Source organism: Hemiscyllium ocellatum, chromosome 17 (genome assembly GCF_020745735.1).
Source record: "Hemiscyllium ocellatum isolate sHemOce1 chromosome 17, sHemOce1.pat.X.cur, whole genome shotgun sequence".
Lineage (NCBI taxonomy): Eukaryota > Metazoa > Chordata > Chondrichthyes > Orectolobiformes > Hemiscylliidae > Hemiscyllium > Hemiscyllium ocellatum.
The window spans coordinates 54,215,055-54,234,881 of NC_083417.1; the positions used below are offsets into that span (position 1 = coordinate 54,215,055).

The 19,827-nt window shown below is 41.9% G+C and overlaps 1 protein-coding gene across 1 annotated transcript; it reads right to left on the minus strand.

Annotated features, from left to right (window-relative positions):
• Positions 1–12,027: 12,027 nt before the first annotated feature.
• Positions 12,028–17,092, minus strand: LOC132823749 (chymotrypsinogen A-like). Its single transcript, XM_060837759.1, has 7 exons — positions 17,035–17,092; positions 16,837–16,940; positions 16,108–16,187; positions 15,945–16,023; positions 14,472–14,652; positions 12,272–12,405; positions 12,028–12,189 (listed from the first exon to the last, which is right to left on the minus strand). Exons 1-7 carry the CDS (start codon positions 17,090–17,092, stop codon positions 12,028–12,030), a joined length of 798 nt encoding a protein of 265 aa, XP_060693742.1.
• Positions 17,093–19,827: the final 2,735 nt, after the last annotated feature.

Sequence of the window (19,827 nt, forward strand, 5' to 3'; positions counted from 1 at the left end):
ATTTTTTCATGTCCCTTTCACTTCAGCCAAATGCTTTCCTATGCTCTGACACATGAGATGCTTCTGGTAGATATCCTCTTGGTTTTGGAACCTTTAAGGTCCCTGCCAAATACTACACTGTCCTGACCTGTGGACGTACAGATTCACTATTGGGACAGCAGACAATGTGTGTGGCTCAGACCATTATAGCACTGCCTGTACATTGCTGAGGAGAATGTTCTTCACCCTTTGACATGGCCTCTCCGTCCCTGACCATGCCTCCAGCTCTGGATCCTGGCCTCGTGTGATATGAACCCCTCACCATGTGCCCCTCTATCTCTCTCTGTGCTGCTGACCCACTGAGGTGTGTGTATCTATGCTGTTGGTGGATGCACAGTAGCCATACTGGGCTCATCTCCTCAGTCAGCACCATTAATGTATCTGAGGGAAGTGAAAGACATGAATTAGGTTTAGATTATTAGACTTAGACTTTATTGTCACGTGTACTCAAGTACAAAAGTACAGGAATACAGTGAAAAGTTTTCACTGTCGCCACACATAGTGCCATCTTAGATACAAGTATCTATGTACAAAAACTTAAGAACAAGGTAAAAAGAAATAAGGAACAAAGTTAAATATTACAGTTGCTCTTAGTATAATGTAAAAAAAGTTAAAAGTTTAACATTACAGTCCTTCTTAGTAAAAAATAAAGAAACAAAGATAGAAGTTCAACCATTACTGTCTTTGTTCAGTGCTTAACTATGCTGGAACCACACTTACAGACACAGAGTCCTACAGCAAGGAGACAGGCCCTTCAGCCCAAACTGGTCCATGCCGACCAAAATGTCGATCCACGCTAACTCCATTTCCCTGCACTTGGCCCTTATCCTTCTAAACCTTTCCTATCCATATATTTGTCCAAATGCCTTTTAAATGTTCATGCACCTGCCTCAATGACTTCCACTGGCAGCTCATTCCATATGCACACCACACTCTGTGTAAAAATGTTGCCTCTCAGATTCCGTTATATTCTTTCCCCTCTAATCTTGAACTGATGCCCTCTAGTCCACAATTCCTCAACCCAGGGATACAGACTGAGTGCATTCACCCTATCCATGCCTCTCATGATCTTATACACTTCTATAAGATCCCCCCTCAGTCTCCTATGCTCTTAAGAAAAAAATCTCTACCTTGTCCAACCTCTTTCTTTCACTCAGACTATTGAGACTTGCAACACCCTTGTAAATTTCTTCTGCTTTCCAGTTTAATAACATCCTTCCTATAACAAGGTGACTAAAACTGAACACAATGCTCCAAGTGCAGGGCTCACCAACGTCCTATACTATTGCAACATGACTTCCAAACGTCTATACTCAATGTTCAGACTGATGAAGGCCAGTGTGCCAAAAGCTTTCTTCACTGCCCTGTGTTAGATTAGATTCCCTTCAGTATGGAAACAGATCCTTTGGCCCAACAAGTCCACATTGACCCTCCAAAGAGTAACCCATCCAGACCTATTCCCCTGCCCTATTTTTAGCTCCGACTAATGCATCTAACACCATGGGCAATTTAGCATGGCCAATTCACCTGACCTACACATCTTTGGATTGTGGGTGAAAACCAGAGCCCTGGGTGAAACCCATGCAGACACGGGGAGAACGTGCAAACTCCACACAGCCAGTCGCCTGTGGCAGGAATCAAACCTGGGTCTCTGGTGCTGTGAAGCAGCAGTATTCCACAGGCTCCCCCACTTTTTGGGTGAAGTCATTCCTCCTCATCTCAGTCTTAAATGGCCTACCCTGTATCCTTAGACTATGGCCCTCTGGTTCTGGACTCCCCAGTCATCAGGAACACCCTTCCTGCCCTTCATTCTGTCCAGATCTGCTAGAAATTTATAAGATTCTCTAAGATCCCTCTTCATTCTTCTAAACGTCCATGAAAATCTAGCGAAAAAGCATGTCTTTGGCAGTACAGAGATTTGTGAAATCCTGCAGCCTCGAAAGGCTCTATAGAAATGCAGGTGTCGCTCCTTCATTCCAAGCCTTGCCATGTACAGTCACGCATGCAGCTGCACAGATCCACCAATAGATGGAGCCTCTCAAGGCCCTCCACAAACCCTTCCTGTACAATCATGATATTGGGCCAGGAGGAGGTCAGTCACCCCTGTTCCATCACTCGAACAAAATAGGGCTAGTTAGACATTTAAATCCCTTTTGCTGCCTTGGTTCTACATACCATAGTACATTGACACAACAAAGATCAATCAGTCTTAATGGGGAGGCACTTTCTATTAAGTCTAAGCCTCAGCAGTTTGATAAGATCGTAAGAGATAGGAGCAGGAGAAGGCTGCTCAGCCCCTTGAACTTGCTCCCCCATTCAATAGGATCATGGCTGATCCTACATTCCTCACATCGACTTTCCCCATAACCCTTGATTCCCCAACTGATCATGAATCTCTCTCAGCCTTAAATGTAGACATGGATTCTGCCCCCAGTGACAATGAGTTCCAAAGACTCACAACCCTCTGAGAGAAGAACTTCCTCCTCATCTCAGTCTGAAATCGGTGCCCCTTTATTCTGAGATTGTGCCCTCTGGTCTAAGACCTTCCCATGAGGGGGAGCATCCTCTCAGCATTGACCCTGACAAACCCCTGGAGAATCCAAAAGGTCTCAATGAGATCACCTCTCATTCTTCTAAACTCCAGAGTCCCAAATTGTTTACCCTTTGCTCATAAGACCTTCCCTCCATCCCATTAGGGATCATCCTAGTGAGCCTTCTCTGAACTGTCTCCAATGAAAGGAAACTTGTACTCAGCTTCAACTGTAGCCTCCCCTTTGGAAATCTCCCCAGAATGGCCTGACTGTAATATTATGACTACGACCCATTCCTTTGTTCATCCTATCCCTTTCAGAGAGACAATGGTGTAGTGGCAATGTCACTGGGCTAGAAACCCAGGTATTTCTTTTTTTGCTATTCATTCATTGTTTGTGGGCATCGCTGAGAGGGAAAGGTTTAAAAGGAACCTAAGGGACAACCTTTTCACAAAGAGAGTGGTGTGTGTATGGAATGAGCTACCAGAGGAAGTGGTGGAGGCTGGTACAATTACAGCATTTTAAAGGCATCTGGATGGGTACATGAATAGGAAGGGTCAAGAGGGATATGGGTCAAATATTGGCAAATGGGAATAGATTAATCTAGGATATCTTGTCGGCATGGATGAGTTGGACCAAAGGGTGTGTTTCTGCGCTGTATGCCTCTATGACTCTATGTCTCTGTCAGCATTTATTGCCCATCCTTAATTGCCCCTTGAGAAGGTGGTGAGCTGCCTCCTTGAACCGCTGCAGTCCATATGATGTCGGGACCCACAATGCTGTTGGGAGGGAATTCCAGGATTTTGACCCAGTGATACTGAAGGGAAGGCGATATATTTCCAAGTTGGGATGGTGAATGGCTTGGAGGGGAACTTGCAGGGGGTGGTGCCCTGGATAAATGCATTCAAATCCCACCACAACAACTGACAAAATTTCCAATTTAATAAATTAATGCTGGAATTGAAAACTAGTTTCAGTATTGATATCTATGAAACTCTTTCTCATAGCTGCCTCCACCCATCTGGGTCATAATGTCCTTTGTGAAAGGAAACCTGCTATCCTTACCTGATCTGGCCTATATGGGACTCCAGACCAACTGCAATATGGTTGACCCAACTACCCTCTGAAATGGTCAAAGGAGACACTCCGTTCAATTGGCAATTAGGGATGAGGCAACAAAGACACTGAGGCAAGTGTATGAATACAAAAGGCTTTGAGGGATATGGACAAATGCAGGCAGATGAAACTAGTTTAGTTTAGGGACATGGTCAGCGTGGGTTGGTTGAACCAAAGGGTCTGCTTCCATGCTGTAATAACTCTAAGACTCTAAATGTTGGCCTTACTCAATGAAACCTACATCCCATTAAAGTATAAAGCAATGCCACAATTCCCCAACAGAGGACATAGTTTCTCTCCATCACCCTGTCAAATCTTTTAATCATCTTAATCACCGCAATTAGATATTCCCCTAATCTTCGACACAAAGCTTGCCTGTGGATCCTGTCCTCATAATCTACAGGATACTCCTGAGGTCTGTCCATCAACTGAATATTGTTCCTACCGTTGGTGTCTAACCAGAACAACTGGAGCAGAGTTTCTACCTGTCCCAAAGTCACAGTTGGCCAAGGGAGACAAAAACTCTTTGCCTGGCCTTCCCCATGAAATAAAGGTGCACATTTTGTCAGCCCAATAACAATTATTTGATGTATTCATCCTTTCAAGTCCCTCATGCTCCCTGGAAAATTTCCCCTCAGCCAAGTGCCCATCGGCAGCAGCCAATCAGATCCAACCCTCAGGAAGAACGAGGTCAGTGAGGTTGCAAATTGTCAAGGTTCTTTCTACTATCGGTTTTATAGACTTCCAGAACCTATTTGATAAATCTAGGAACATAGAAAATAGGAGCAGGCGTAGGCCATTTGGCCCTCGAACCTACTCTGGAATGCTTTGCCCCAGAGGGCAGTGGAGGCCCAGTCTCTGGATTCGTTTAAGAAAGAGTTGGATAGAGCTCTCAAAGAAAATGGAATCAAGGGTTATGGAGATAAGGCAGGGAGTGGATACTGATTAGGAATGATCAGCCATGATTATATTGAATGGCGATGCAGGCTCGAAGGGCTGAATGGCCTACTCCTGCACCTATTGTCTATTGTCTATTGTCTATTGTCTATTACTCCACCATTCAATATGACGATCGCCGATCATGCAATTTCAGTAATGTTCTTTGAGAAGTCTTAAGTATAACAATCAGATGATGGAAGTTAAAAGTTGCTTGTCCATATTTATCACTTTGGAAACATATGTCATCCTCCCATCCCATCTCTCATGTGTTGGGGAATATTGAAACAGGCTGCTAATTGCTTCACTATGGAAAAAGTACACAAATTAGAGATATATGTTCTCAGTTTGAAAATGATCTCACTATTCTGGTGGGGTCTAAGGTGGTAAAACTTCAAATTATATTTCAAAAATATGTACTTTGCCACAAATCATTGTGAAATATTGTGAAGTTGTGGAGGATGATGTATAGATACAAGTAATTTTGTGTAATCTAAGAGTTAAAGCATGACCTATTTTATATTCCTGACAGGAACACATAGAACATCAAATCGTCAATAATTATTGTTAATGATTTTCATTAAATGTAAATCTTTGTCACTGACAATTAACATGATGTGAAAGTTTCCTATTTGATTGAATGCTTCCTTCTGAGCTGAATTTCCTGAGAAGCTTGATGACATTTTACAGGAATGTCCCCAAAGAAATTTGACAGTTTTTGTACATATTCTGATGTGTTCAGTAAAATACTTTTGGTTGCAGATGGAGCATAGAAGCCCAAATGTTAATGGTGGACTCAGCAAGTTACATATGTTACATATGTTCCTTGCAGCTGAAGGTTGGACAATCCTACATTCCCTGCTGTAACTGGAAAGTCCTTGAGACTGTTGAACTTACGCGTTGACAGGTTGTTCAGAGATAGAAGACTGAGAATTTTGATTAGAGACAGCATTCTGTACAACAAAGGTAAAGGGTGTTATAGGACGCATTGACCTGACAATCTTTGTGGAAATGTTTGGTTTAAGTATTAGCAAAACCAGGACGTACAAACATACATATTGGGAGCAGAAATAGCCCATTTCACCCATCAAGCCTGCTCCATTATTCAATAAAATTGTACCTGATCTATTTGTGTTTTGAATTCCACCTGCTCATCTATTCCTGATTACCTTAGATTATCATTGTCTCACAAGAATCTACTCACCCCTGTCTCAAACATATCCGATGATTCTGCTTCCAGAAAGGCAGAGAGATCCAAAGTCACTCAAACCACTAAGAAAAAAAAGATTGCCCCTCTCTCCTAGAAGGAGAGACCTAATTTTTAAAACAGCCCCTAACTCTGGGTTCGTCCACCACAGGAGACATCCTTTCCAAGTCCACCTTTGTCAAGGCCAGTCAGCATTTTAAACACTTTACTAAAATTACCCCCACTCTTCCAAACTCCAGAAGAAATGAGGTCAATCTGTCCAATCTAAGACAGTCCTCTCATTTCAGGTAGTAAACTATGTAATAATTTAGGAAGCCTGTCTGGAAAGGAGCATCATTTATTGTTGAACACAAAATAACCTGTGGCATACACAGGCTAATCCCAGCCTGGGACAGACAGTTCTGTGGACCAACCCCTGAGTCTGCTTTATCCAACTGGGAGATGTTATTCCACTCCTCTGGAGTGATTTCAACTTAAACCCGGGTCTCTTAGTCCAGGGCTAGTGTCACTACCACTACACCCCAAGAGTCCCCTGAGTCTGCTTTTTAAAAAATGTAATCAATTTATCGAATCAACCTGTTCAGAGATGTTATCAATCTGTGCTTTTTTTATTCACTTATTTTTCTAATCAACCTGTTCAGAGATATATTACACACCTTTTGAGGTGGGACTGAAATCTGAGTCTCTTGGTCCCAAAGTAGCTACGCTACCCATGCACCACAAGAGGGCCCTGATCCACTTTTTTCTTTTTTAAATGTAACTTATTTTTTCCTAATCAATCTGTTCGGAGATGTTGTGACACATTTCTGGACCAGGCGGGACTTGAACCCAAGTCTCCCCAGGGGTAGGGACTCTACCTCTGTGCCTGAAATTAGCCTGAGTCTGCTCTTTCTAATTTAACCTATTTTTCTAATCAACCTGCTCAGAGATGTTCTTGCACAATTCGAACAGGTTCGATTTGAAACCAGGCCTTCCAGTGCAGGATAGGGACACTACCACTGTGCCACAAGAGGACCCTCTGAGTCTGCTTTGTAAGGGATTCAGGTGGGGCGATCAGTTAATGGCTTGCCATGGGCCTTGTAGGGGTTATTACTAACCTCCTCTGAAGTGTAACCAATGCGTTTACATTCTTCCTTAAATAAGGAAAACAAGACAATGTAAAGTATTTGTGGTATGGTCTCACTAAAGCTGTAATTAGCTGAATCATAACATTCTTACTTTTGTATTCAATTTCTCTCACAATAAAGAACAGCATTACAATAGCTTTTTTAATTACTGGCTTGTACCTGTATAACAATCCCTGTGCACGGTGTAACTCCAGTCATTCTCTGTTTGAATAATAGTTTGGTTCCTGCCACTGTGAACACTTTCACATTTTCCCACATTATACTGCATCTGCCACAGTTTACACTCATTTAACCTATCTATATTGGTCTGCATCCTTGACATGTCATCTGCATAATATATTTTCCAATCTACCATTGTGTCATCTGCAACTTTAGCCAGGGTACCTTTGATTGCCTCATCTAAGTCATAGTTCTGAATTGTAAAAAGTTGAGAACCCCTCACAGATGCACAAACATCCAAGTTTCTGGTATCAAGACAGGCTGTAGTGTAATGAAGTATGTCGGGTTCCAAGTGATCGATTGTGATAAGAGACTCCCTAGTCAGAGGCACGAAGAGACGTGTCTGCGGCTGGCAGTGAAAGATCAGAATGGTGTGTTGGCTCCCTGATGCCAGGATCAAGGATGTCTCAGAGAGGGTGCAGAATGTTCTCAAGGGGGAGAGGGACCAACAGCAGGTCATTGTACTCATTAGAACCAATGACGTAGGAAGGGAAAAGGATAGGATTCTGAAGGGAGAGTATAGAAAGTTAGGCAGGAATTTAAAAAGGAAGTCCTCGAGAGTAGTAATATCTGGATTACTCCTGGTGCTACGAGCTAGTGAGAGTAGGAATAGGAGGATAGAGCAGATGAATGCATGGCTGAGGAGTTCGTAAATGGGAGAAGGATTCGCATTTTTGGATCAGTGGAATCGCTTTTGAGTAGAAGTGATCTGTACAAGAAGGATGGATTGCACCTGAATTGGAAGGGGACTAATATACTGGCAGGGAAATTTGTTAGAGCTGCTCAGGAATATTTAAACCAGTAAGGTGGGTGGGGCGGAGGGGAGTGGTTGGGGGTGGGGTGGGACACAGGGAGATAGTGAAGAAACAGATCAATCTGAGACTGGTACGGTTGAGAAAAGAAAATAGTCAGGGCAGGCAGAGACAAAGTGGAGAACAAGGTAGGATTAATAACTAAATTGCATTTATTTCAATGCAAGAGGACTAATGGGGAAGGCAGATGAACTCAGGGCATGGTTAGGAACATGGGACTGGGATATCATAGCAATTACAGAAACGTGGCTCAAGGATGGACAGGACTGACAGCTTAATGTTCCAGGATACAAATGCTACAGGAAGGACAGGTAGGGAGGCAAGAGAGGAGGGGGAGTCGTGTTTTTGATAAGGGATAGCATTACAGCTGTACTGAGGGAGGATATTCCCGGAAATACTAAAAGTTATTTGGATGGAACTGAGAAATAAGAGAGGGATGATCACCTTATTAGCATTGTAGTATAGACCCCTAATAGTCAGCAGGAAATTGAGAAACAAATTTGTAAGAAGATTTCAGTTATCTGTAAGAATAAGAGGGTAGTTATGGTAGGGGATTTCAACTTTCCAAACATAGTATTAATGGTTTAGATGGAGAGGAATTTGTTAAGTGTGTACAAGACAATTTTCTGATTCAGTATGTGGATGTACCTACTAGAGAAGGTGCAAAACTTGACCTATTCTTGGGAAATAAGGCAGGGCAGGTGACTGAAGTGTCAGTGGGGAAACACTTTGGGGCCAGCGACCGTAATTCTATTCATTTTAAAATAGTGATACAAAAGGATAGACCAGATCTGAAAGTTGAAGTTCTAAATTGGGGGAAGGCTAATTTAGGCAAGAATTTTCAAAAGTTGATTGGGGGCAGATGTTCACAGGTAAAGGGACAGCTGGAAAATAGGAAGCCTTCAGAAATGAGATAATGAGAATCCAGAGATCTGTTTAGGTGAAAGGAAAGGCTGGTAGGTATAGGGAATGCTGGATGACTAGAGAAATTGAGGGTTTGGTTAAGATAAAGAAGGAAGCATATGTCAGGTATAGAGAGGAGAGATCGAGTGAATCCTTAGAAGAGTATAAAGGCAGTGGCAGTATATATAAGAGGGAAATCAGGAGGGCAAAAAGAGGACATGTGGTAGTTTTGGCAAATAGGGTTAAGGAGAATCCAAAGGATTTTTACAAATACATTTAGGACAAAAAGGTAACTAGGGATGGAATACAGCCCCTCAAAGATCAGCAAAGTGGCCTATGTGTGGAGCCACAGGAGGTGGGGAAGATACTAAACGAGTATTTTGCATCAGTATTTACTGTGGAGAAGGACATGGAAGATATAGAATGTAGGGAAATAGATGGTGACAGCTTGAAAAATGTCCATATTACAGAGGAAGAAGTGCTGGAAGTGGTGGTGATGGAGGGTTGCTTTTCAGACTGGAGGCCTGTAACCAGTGGAGGGCCACAAGGATTGGTGCTGGATCCACTACATTTCATCCTTTACACAAATGATTTGGATGTGAACATAGGAGGTGCAGTTAGTAAGTTTACAAATGACACCAAAATGGAAAGCAAAGAATGTTACCTCAGATTACAATGGGATCCTGATCAGTCGGGGGGCTGAGGAGTGGTAGATGGAGTTTAATTTAGATGCAAGGTGCTGCATTTTGAAAAAGCAAATCTTAGCAGGACTTATACACTTAATGGCAAGGTCCTAGGGCGTGTTGGTGGACAAAGAGACATTGTAGTGCAGCTCCTTGAAAGCAGTGTCGCAGGTAGATAGGATAGTGATGATGGCGTTTGGTATGCTTTCCTTTATTGGTCAGAGCATTGAATATAGGAGTTGGGAGGTCATGTTGTGGCAGTACAGGACATTGATTAGGCTACTTTTGGAATATTGTGGTCAATTCTGGTCTCCATGCCAACCAGATATCCCAAACTAATCTAGTCCCATTTGCCAGCACTTGGCTCATATCCCTCTAAACCTTTCCTATTCAAATACCCATCCAGACGCCTATGTGATGTTGTAATTGTACTAGCCTCCACCACTTCCTTTGGCAGCTCATTTCATACAGACACCATCCTCTGCATGAAAAAGTAGCCCCTTAGGTCCCTTTTAAACCTTTCCCCTCTCACCCTAAACCTATTTCCTCTATTTCTGGACTCCCCCATCCCAGGAAAAAGACTTTGTCTATTTATCATATCCATATCCCTTATGATTTTATGAACCTTTTTAAGGTCACCCCTCAGCCTCCGAAGCTCCAGGGAAAACAGCCCTAGCCTGTTCAACTTCTCCCTACAGCTCAGACCCTGCTGTAGGTTTGTAAATCTTTTCTTCATGTGAACGCATTGATTACAAAGGCACAACAACGTCTCTTCCTCCTCAGGCAACTGAGGAAGTTTGGCATGACGGTGAATACACTTGCCAACTTTTGTACTGCGCCATCGAGAGAATTCTGTCTGGATGTATCACTATCTGGTATGGCAATTGTACCCTTTAAGATTGGAGATGGTTACAGGGAGTGGTGAACTCAGCCTGGACAATCACAAAGGCCAACCTCCCATCAATAGAATCCATCTACCAGGCTCGCTGTCAAGGAAAGGCCGCCAGCATTCTCAAAGATCCAGCCCACCCTGGCAATGTTTTTCTACAACTTCTACCACTAGGGAGAAGGTACAGAAGCCAGAACACATGCACCAGCAGGTTTCGTAACAGTTTCTACCCTATTGTTGTTAGAATACTGAATGCACTCACAAACTCTTAACATTCACCTTTATCTGTGTTTTTGTTTTTGCTGCTGTTTACCTATTATTTACTTATCTACGCTACTTAACTATGTAATATGCCTGTATTGCTCGCAAGACAAAGCTTTTCACTGTGCCTCAGTACACATGCCAATAAATTCAATTCAGTTAAAAACTTATTAGCTATACCTCCTATGTTAACATCCATGTTATTTATATAAATGATGAAAAGCAGTGGACCAGCACTGATCCTTGTGGTGCACCACTAGTCACAGGCCTCCAGGCTCGAAAGCAACCCTCCACCACCACCCTCTGTCTTCTATCTTCGAGCCAGTTCTGTATCCAAATGGCTAGTTCTCCCTGTATTCCATGATATCTAACTTGCTAACCAGTCTACCATGAGGAACCTTGTCAAACACCATACACAAGTCCATATTGATCATGTCCACGGCTCTGCCCTTATCAATCCTCTTCGTTATAATTATGCTGCAGTTGTATGATGACCTGTTTAATTTGTATCTGGCTGATTGAACTGAGTCCTGACCATTGGAGGAACTACAGAAAGAACAAGCTGGTATTGCTTCAAATGTAGAAGATTAAAGGGTGTTCTCATTCTGGTGCTGAGGATGATTGAAGGACTTTATCAGCACATGGAAGGAAACTATTTCCTCTGGCAGAAGAACCAATGTGTCTCATAACCAGTGTGTCATCACATTAAAATCAGAGCCAGAACAATTAAGGGGTGAGGTCAGGAAAACTTCTTCACAAATAGGGGAATAGAAATTGGGAACTCACTCCTACAAATCACTGAGCGGATAGGCAAAATGCAACTTCCAAAACTAAGATCATCAGATGTGCAAGGGTACTAAGGGATATGGAACCAAAAAGATACAGGGATGGAAAATCAGATTGACATGATCTCATTGAATGGTGGATATGTCTCATGTAAATGAATAGTTTGCTTTTATCCTTTGTAATTGATTCTGCCTCTGATTGTTACCCCTGTCTCTGTGTGGAAGTTCCTCTCTGCAACTCAATTCGTTCCGTGGTGACTGATTGTTAATGAGAACTCAGACTTGGGGTTCTGATTGTGGATGGAGCATACTATCTTCCCTATTCATACTACCAGTGAAGTGACATTGCTATGTATCTACTCCCATTTTAAATCTGTTTCCCTGTTAGATATTTAAGTTATCTGTTCAGAAATTATTTTAATCACACTTGCAATTGAAGCACGCTATGAGAAAAAAGTCAGACAAATTATACAGAGATGCTGATTAATTTTTATTGAATTCTGCGATATAGATACTCGTTTAATTCATAGCAAGTGTCTGATCGACCCAGTTGCGGAATTCAGATACACGGGCATAAACTCCAGGACTATTTGGGGAACAATTGCCACTTCCCCAGGAAACGATACCCACTAGATTCCAGGCTCCTCCCTCCTGGCAGACAAGCGGTCCACCTGAGTCACCCTGCAAACAAACAGATCAGGGATGAATAAGCAGCACGGAATGAAGTGAAGTGTTGCCTTTCCTGTTGTAGCTGGTTACATACCATGCAGGAGGAAGCACCAGCAGCACCAGCACAGATCATCACATCAGAGATCATGTTGCCCCAGTATTTCTGGCACTCAGTGTTGCTCAAGATGGGGAGTGATGTCTGCTGCAGAACGCACGGTGTGAAGAAGGCTGAGAGGGAGAGGAAAACATTGTTAGATCTTCCAGGGTTTGCACAGCACTAGCTCTCATAAGATGTGGAACCTTTGCTGTAATCTCTGTGCAAAAACAGAATTAGGTTCATTTTCAGGCAGACAAATCTGCTTTTAAATGCTTTGATGAGTTTTTTCACGAATTATCAATAAATGGAATGGGTAGAGTGTTTATCATGTTCCATTATTTTGAAGAGATGGAAGCTACTCCGTGATGGAGAAGGCTATTCAGCTGATCTTAAATGCTCCCCTTTGGAATAACACTGCACTCCTCCTGTGCTGCATCTAGATTGCCCTTCAGAAATTCTAGAACTTTCTCCCATACTACACTGCTTACAGCTCCAATCCAAGTGCTGATCATTCTCTGCAGGAAGAACCATCTTCTATTGTCAACTAGGTAAAGTCACTGTCTCCTTTTCCTTCGCCCACATGTATGTTTTAAACTAGTATATTGTATGTTCCTTTTCCAGCCCCTTTACTATCTGATGTATCTTTGTAAGATCGTGATTAAATGCTTCTTCATCAGATAAATCTTTGTTAGGGCAACAATTGAACTCAGTGAAGTTACATTTTCAAAGAAGCAATGGTGACCTGTAACTAGTTACTGGTCAGATCTCTAGGAGAACATAGGAACACAATAAATGGAGCAGGAATAGGCCATTTGGTCTCTCATGCCTGCTTCCTCACTCAATAAGATCATGCTTAATCTGACTGTGGCCTTAATTCTATTTGACAGCCTCCCACTCCCCTTCCCCTTTAACTTCTGACTCCCTTCTGGGTGAAGAATCTGTTTAATTCAGCTTTCACTATGTTCATTGCAGCTCTTGTGGCGGATTAGTAATGTCCCTACCACTGAGCTTGAAGGTCCAGGTTCAAGTCCCATCTTCTCACTTTCCTAGATAATTAAACAATGCTTGACCATGTTCACTGGCTTAGCTTTCACTGCTCTCTAAGGTGGAGAATTTCAAAATTCAATAATCCTTCACAGAAGGTATTCCTTCTCTTCCCCATCTTGTTTGAGAGATTCATTATTTTACAATAGTGCCCCCTAGTCTAGACTATTCACCCCATCACACATTCTCTCAACATCCATCCAGTCAAATCCCTTCAGAATCCTTTATGTATCAATAACCTCTCATTCTTTGAAACTCCCACCTACTTAACCTTTCTTCATAAGATTATTTTTCTGTAATAATTTTTTATGCTTTACCATGTGGAGCTTTTTAACTAATAGATACAAAAAAAACAAAGACTTCAGTCTTGATTCTGTCAGTTTCACAAGGCGGTGGTGGAGAATCATTGGAGACCCACTTTTGTTTAGAGGTGCATGTTAGACAGGCACTTAAGTGGACACCTTCAGGCCTTACCCAGAATCAAGGTCCACAGCAGTGGAGGTCTTGTTTGCTGAGAGCTGTCAGCCCATCAGAGACCTCACACCGCTAGCAGGTGGGAGCAGTGGTAACGAGCAGCAGTGCAACCAACAGAAGCTCAGGGAGTCTTGGACCAAAGGTTAGTAAAGGATAATTGGGGCTTTTGAGAGCGCAGGGTTGGGGGGGGGGGGGGCAGGAGAACAGAAGATTTGAGATTAAGGCAAGGGAATTGAATATCAATAGTTATCCTGTGTGACTGTTGAGTCACTCAACCAGGCATGGAGTGACCTATAGTGAGCCACACCGCTAGGAGGATGTTTGAAAACCTTTAGGGTTTGCTGAGTGATCTTCCAAAGGTGAGGGAAAGGTATATCATGCCCCTTTTAAACCCTAAGCCAGCACTGAACTGTGATAGGCTCAGGCAAAGTCAGCTAGCCAGCTCATTAATGAGCCTTACTGTCATCCTGACAGCACCAGCCAGCAACTGTGTGACAGTCCCTTCCACACTCTGACTGAGGCAGAGTCCACTGGGAGCCTCTAAAGGGCCATGGCAGATCTGTCTCCTGTGGGAAGCATTACACCCAACCTTCCATATCCAACTGTTTCTAATCCCCTCAGACCCAGCTACAGAGGTCAACATAACTTTGCTCAGTCCAAAGCAATGGAGATGCCATACCATTTGAGTTAGTCAACCCCCATCCTGTAGTGACGCACAGCTTGCCCGCAGCGAAATTGCCAGCTGCACTAGCGAGACACACAGGGGACACAAACTGATTGAATGTGACAGGTGTTGCGAGTTTCACAAGAGTGATGTCATAGTTAATGGTACTTGGATCCCAGTCAGGGTGAGTGATGGTCTGTAAGACACAAGACTAAGGTTAGTTCCTGCCAATCACTTCTTGATTTTCCTGTTCTTGGCTATTGCTTTCAATCAGTGATGGTCTGAATTAAGTCCTTTGATTTTTATGTGGCAATTTTCTTCATCCTGGCCCTATCCCTGAAAATGCATTATTAGTGTTAGTTGTACCTTGGTGTGCTGCTCATTGGTCGCACATCCTGGTGATGTTCTACGTTAGGAGTTGAGTCCCTCCTCTGTGATATACTACATCACGGGCCACAAACCTTCCTAGCTGGTATCTTACCATGAATTACAACTCTTACCTCAGCAATGTCCATGTAGTATGAACATCAGACTTTCCATGGTGGTATCCTGCATTGTGGCCCATGTAGGGATAGGTCTTAAGGACTATGCACATGAGCCATTGGGCTGTGATCTATCAGTGACCAGTAGCCATGTGAGAGAGACTCTGTTTGAAGGCTGTAATAAGGGGAGCCTCGGACAGAGCAAGACCATTGTGTACTTTGTTAAAATTCACACAACACCAGGTTATAGTCCAACAGGTTTATTTGGAAGCACTAGCTTTCGGTGGTTCATCAACCACCTGATGAAGGAGCGGCCCTCCAAAAGCTAATGCTTCCAAATAAACCTATTGGACTATAACCTGGTTTTGTGTGATTTTTAACTTTGACAACCTTAGTCCAACACCAGCTCCTCCACATCATTGTGTACATTGTGTTAATAGACCCACTGTTTAAAGAATTATCTTGACGTCTAGTTTGAACTTATCTGAACATACAAACTCATACTAAAACAGCCTAGATTTCTGGTTTTCTTAAACATAATTAGATATTTGAGATTGGGAAAATAACCAAGTACAGCAAGTATAGTAAATTCTATTGAGACAGAATTCGAAGAAGGACAGTGTAAAACTGTCACAAAGAATAATAACAATATCAAAAATATTCTTTTACTGCTTTAGATTATTTTAAAAACAGTTACTGATTTCAGTTTCTTACTTTTAAATTGAATCAACACAATCTTGAATGAGTCAAAGAGTGTAGTGCTGGAGAAGCACAGTTAGACAGGCAGCATCCAAGAATCAGGAGATTCAACGTTATGAGCATAAGCTCTTCATCATTACTGATGAATAGCTTATGCTCATAACATCGATTCTCCTGCTCCTTGGATGCTGCCTGACTGGCTGTGCTTTTCCAGCACCACACTCTTGGACTCTGATCTCCAGCATCTGCAGTCCTCACCTCCTACAATTTTGAGTGAGACTCATTGTCACGTTCAGAGCATTCCTACCTTAGCAACTGAAATGGCCTGAGATTTTCCATCACCTGTGCATTTGTTGTAATCTCCAATAATGACCAAGTGTCTTGTGCTACAAAAGAATGTCAAATTATTCAGTACATGTTGCTTTATATATTTAATGTAGTCTCTGGAGATGTTGATATTCTAACCTTACCTCACACTGCAATGGGCAGCAGTGACAACCCAGTTTTCGTTAATCAAGGAGCCACCACAGAAATGAAAGCCATTGGTTTGCTAATATAGAAAAGAAAGTTTTAATCACTCAAAGAAAATCTAATATTTGAACCATTATAGTTAGGATTATCTGCCTTGCAAGCATTAATCTTTGCAATTTTAACAATGCTCAAAATATGAGTCAGCAGCACAATAGAAGTGTTCTATCATTGGTTCAGAGTTTAGCTTTCACAGGTATATACCTGTTTTGATCAAATCATGTACAAGACCTTTGGTTCCTGGCGGCATTTTTCTATTGATGATGCACCATTTGTATTATCAACTTTATATAAAACATTATTTGTTTCCCTACAGTATGTGGCACGGTGGCACAGTGGTTAGCACTGCTGCCTCACAGCACCAGAGACCCGGGTTCAATTCCTGCCTCAGGCAACTCTCTGTGTGGAGTTTGCATTTTGCTTCGGTGGGTCAGTGTGGACTTGTTGGGCCAAAGGGCCTGTTTCCACACTGTAAGTAATCTAATCTAGTATATTCCCCGAGGAAAATATAGGCAGAAATTCAATGCTGAATGAAATGAACACGGGGCCCTCAGTGAAAACTGACGATTAATGTTTGACCTTTTTATAAAATGATGGCTTTTTTAATTGTGTACGTAATTTAACAGTTACCTGACTAGAAATTACTTAGACTAAAAACCTTAGCTACTAACCTGCAGGGAGACCTGCCATGGCCAAGATCCTGGAACAGCATTTTCACCATTCACAATTCTTGAATAGCCCGAGATGACTGGAGTGATGGCTGGGACTCCACAGCCTATGTTGGAAGTCAATGTACAAATAGAATCAATTTATCCAGCACAATTGCATATAAAATAAAAATAGAAAATACTGTGTAGATATTAACTTACTCCGTCCATAAGCTGTGCCAAGGATGGCCAGGCAAGAGAAAATCCAAAGGAATGCCATGGTTCTAGTTAGTATTTGAAGGCTACGGTTATGACTTTATATAGTTGACAGATAAAAGTCTGAGTTTTTACCAAATTACATGCAGTTGAATTTCTTCCAAAGTAAACTAATTAATTGCAAGGTTTATAAATAGATAACCAAAAATATCTCTAAATTACAAAAACCTTGGGTACTTTCAGCTGTTCAATGAATAAAATATTGATGATTGATTTAAAGTCAAAGGTACAACTGAGATATAATAGATACCCAAACAGATGTACAATCACAGAACCTTGAAAAAGTTTCCATTATACTGGCCAAGAAAGAAATTCAAATAATAGATTTTTTTTACAGGAATATTTTGAAAGTAATTGATTAATAACCTCACATATTTCAAAATATTCGGTAACATTTCAAGTTGTTACGCAAAGTAATAATGATTCCCACAAACTCGTTAATTTACTGTATGCAGAAAGAAAGACAAAAGAACATCCAAAAGGGAATTGATTATGAAAAATGCATTAAGAAAGAGAATGACCTAGATTGTTGATAGAAATATCTTCAGTCTTTTGAAAAATGTTTGTAGTAAATGAATTATTAGCCTTATCACTTTTGTTATTTCGGCAAAACTAGTTGCACCCACCAAGATCCCACAAACAATGTTAATGCTAACCATTTTGTTGTTATGAAAGGCAAAATGTTTGTCTTTAAATGGTGCAGTTTAATCTCTTCCCTTCATCTAAATTTCCAAAATAAAAATGTCTGTAGGCTTAAATCCCCAAGTTTATAAATCATAGGTCAGTGTTACACAGATCCATACTGGTAAAGGATAATAACAATTATAACAATAAAATGGTAAGAATGATACATGACTTTTATGCTTTTAAATCTCCGTGATTGTATTGCCCAAGCCCTTTTTGTCTACGCAGCTCTGCAACCGCTCATAAATGTAGATGATGCTGACTTCCTGCCTTTAATGTGGATGAATGGCTCCTCTCACTTTTCAGTTGTTAACTCACAGCCTGGTCAGGATCAGCAAGTGAGCAATCTGTGGGTATCAGCTTCATTGTTATTGCAGGAATGGTTTTGAATGAGATCTTCTAGAAATTCAGCAGAAGATTAATCTGATCTTCAGTGATCTGAGCAATGGGGAATTGGAGCAAACTATTCAATTTGTACTGTAAATAATAGTCATCTATTAATGACGGTATAGCAGTAGATGTGGTGTACATGGATTTTAGCAAGGTATTTGATAAGGTTCCCCATGGTAGGATCATTCAGAAAGTAAGGAGGCAGGGCATGCATGGATATTTGGCTGTCTGGATATAGAATTGGCTGGGCTGTAGAAGACAGAGAGTGGTAGTAGATGGAAAGTATTCAGCCTGTACCTCGGTGACCAGTGGTGTTCTGCAGGGACCTTTGCTCTTTGTGATTTTTATAAATGACTTGGACGAGGAAGTGGGAAGGTAGCTGAGTAAGCTTGCCAAAAACACAAATGTGATGGAGAGGTGGATAGTGTGGACGTCTGTTGTAGGTTGCAATGGGAAATTGACAGATGCAGAGCTGAGCTGATAAGTGGCAGAAGGAGTTCAATCTGGAAAAGTGTGAAGTGAAAGGTATTCTTGATGAAGGGCTTTTACCCGAAACGTCGCTTTTGCTGCTCCTCGGATGCTGCCTGAACTGCTGTGCTTTTCCAGCACCACTCTAATCTAAACTGTGAAATGATTCAGTTTGGAAAGTTGAATTTGAATGCAGGATACAGGGCTAAAGGCAGGATGCTTGGTAGTGTGGAGAAATAGAGGGATATTATTGGGGTGCATGTCCATAGATTCTTCAAAGTTGCCATCCAAGTTGATAGGGTTGTTAAAAAGGCATATGGTGAGTTGGCTTTCATTAACATGGGAATTGAGTTTAAGAGCTGGGGGGCGGTGGGTGTTATGTTGTAGCTCTATAAAACCCTGGTTAGACCACACTTGAAATTTGTGTTCAGTTCTGGTTGCCTCATTATAGGAAGGATGTGTAAGATTTAGAGAAGTTGCAGAGGAGATTTACCAGGATGCTGCCTAGACTGGGGGGGGGGGGGGGCATGTCTTATGAAGAAAGGTTGAGGGAGCTAAGGCATTTCTTAGTGGAGCAAAGGAGAATGAGAGGCGACTTGGTGGAGGTGTACAGAATAAGAAGAGGCACAGATAAAGTGAATAGTCAGAGACTTTTTCCCAGGGCAGAAATGGCTATCACAAGGTGGCACAATTTTAAGGTGATTGGAGGAAGGTTTGCAGGAGAGGTCAGAGGTTGGCTCTACACATAGTGAGGTGGGTGTTTGGAATGCACTGCCAGTAGTGGTAATAAAGTAAAGTACATTAGGGACATTTAAGCAACTCTTGGATAGGCACATAGATGATATTGATTTGTCTGATATTGGAGAGGGAAGTGGGGGTGGGGTGGGGGGATGGTGCGGGGGTCAGCACAACATTGAGGGCCGGTGGGGAGGCCTGTCCTGTGCTGTACTGTTCTATGTTCTATATTCTATCTCTTTTACTTTTGCACATCATGTTCTTTCTCACTACAACTCGGAGACGGTTCAGATTTTTGTCATTGCAGGTTCCTGTGGCTTTTGCCTGGTTACTTGAGCTGTTGTTCTATTGGCTCCACAGTAGTTTATAATTTTGTAGAGAAGTTTCATCAAGTATACATTGTATTGTGTTAACATTTCTGGTCAAGCCCCTATTAGTTGATGAACCACCTACGTGAACGCT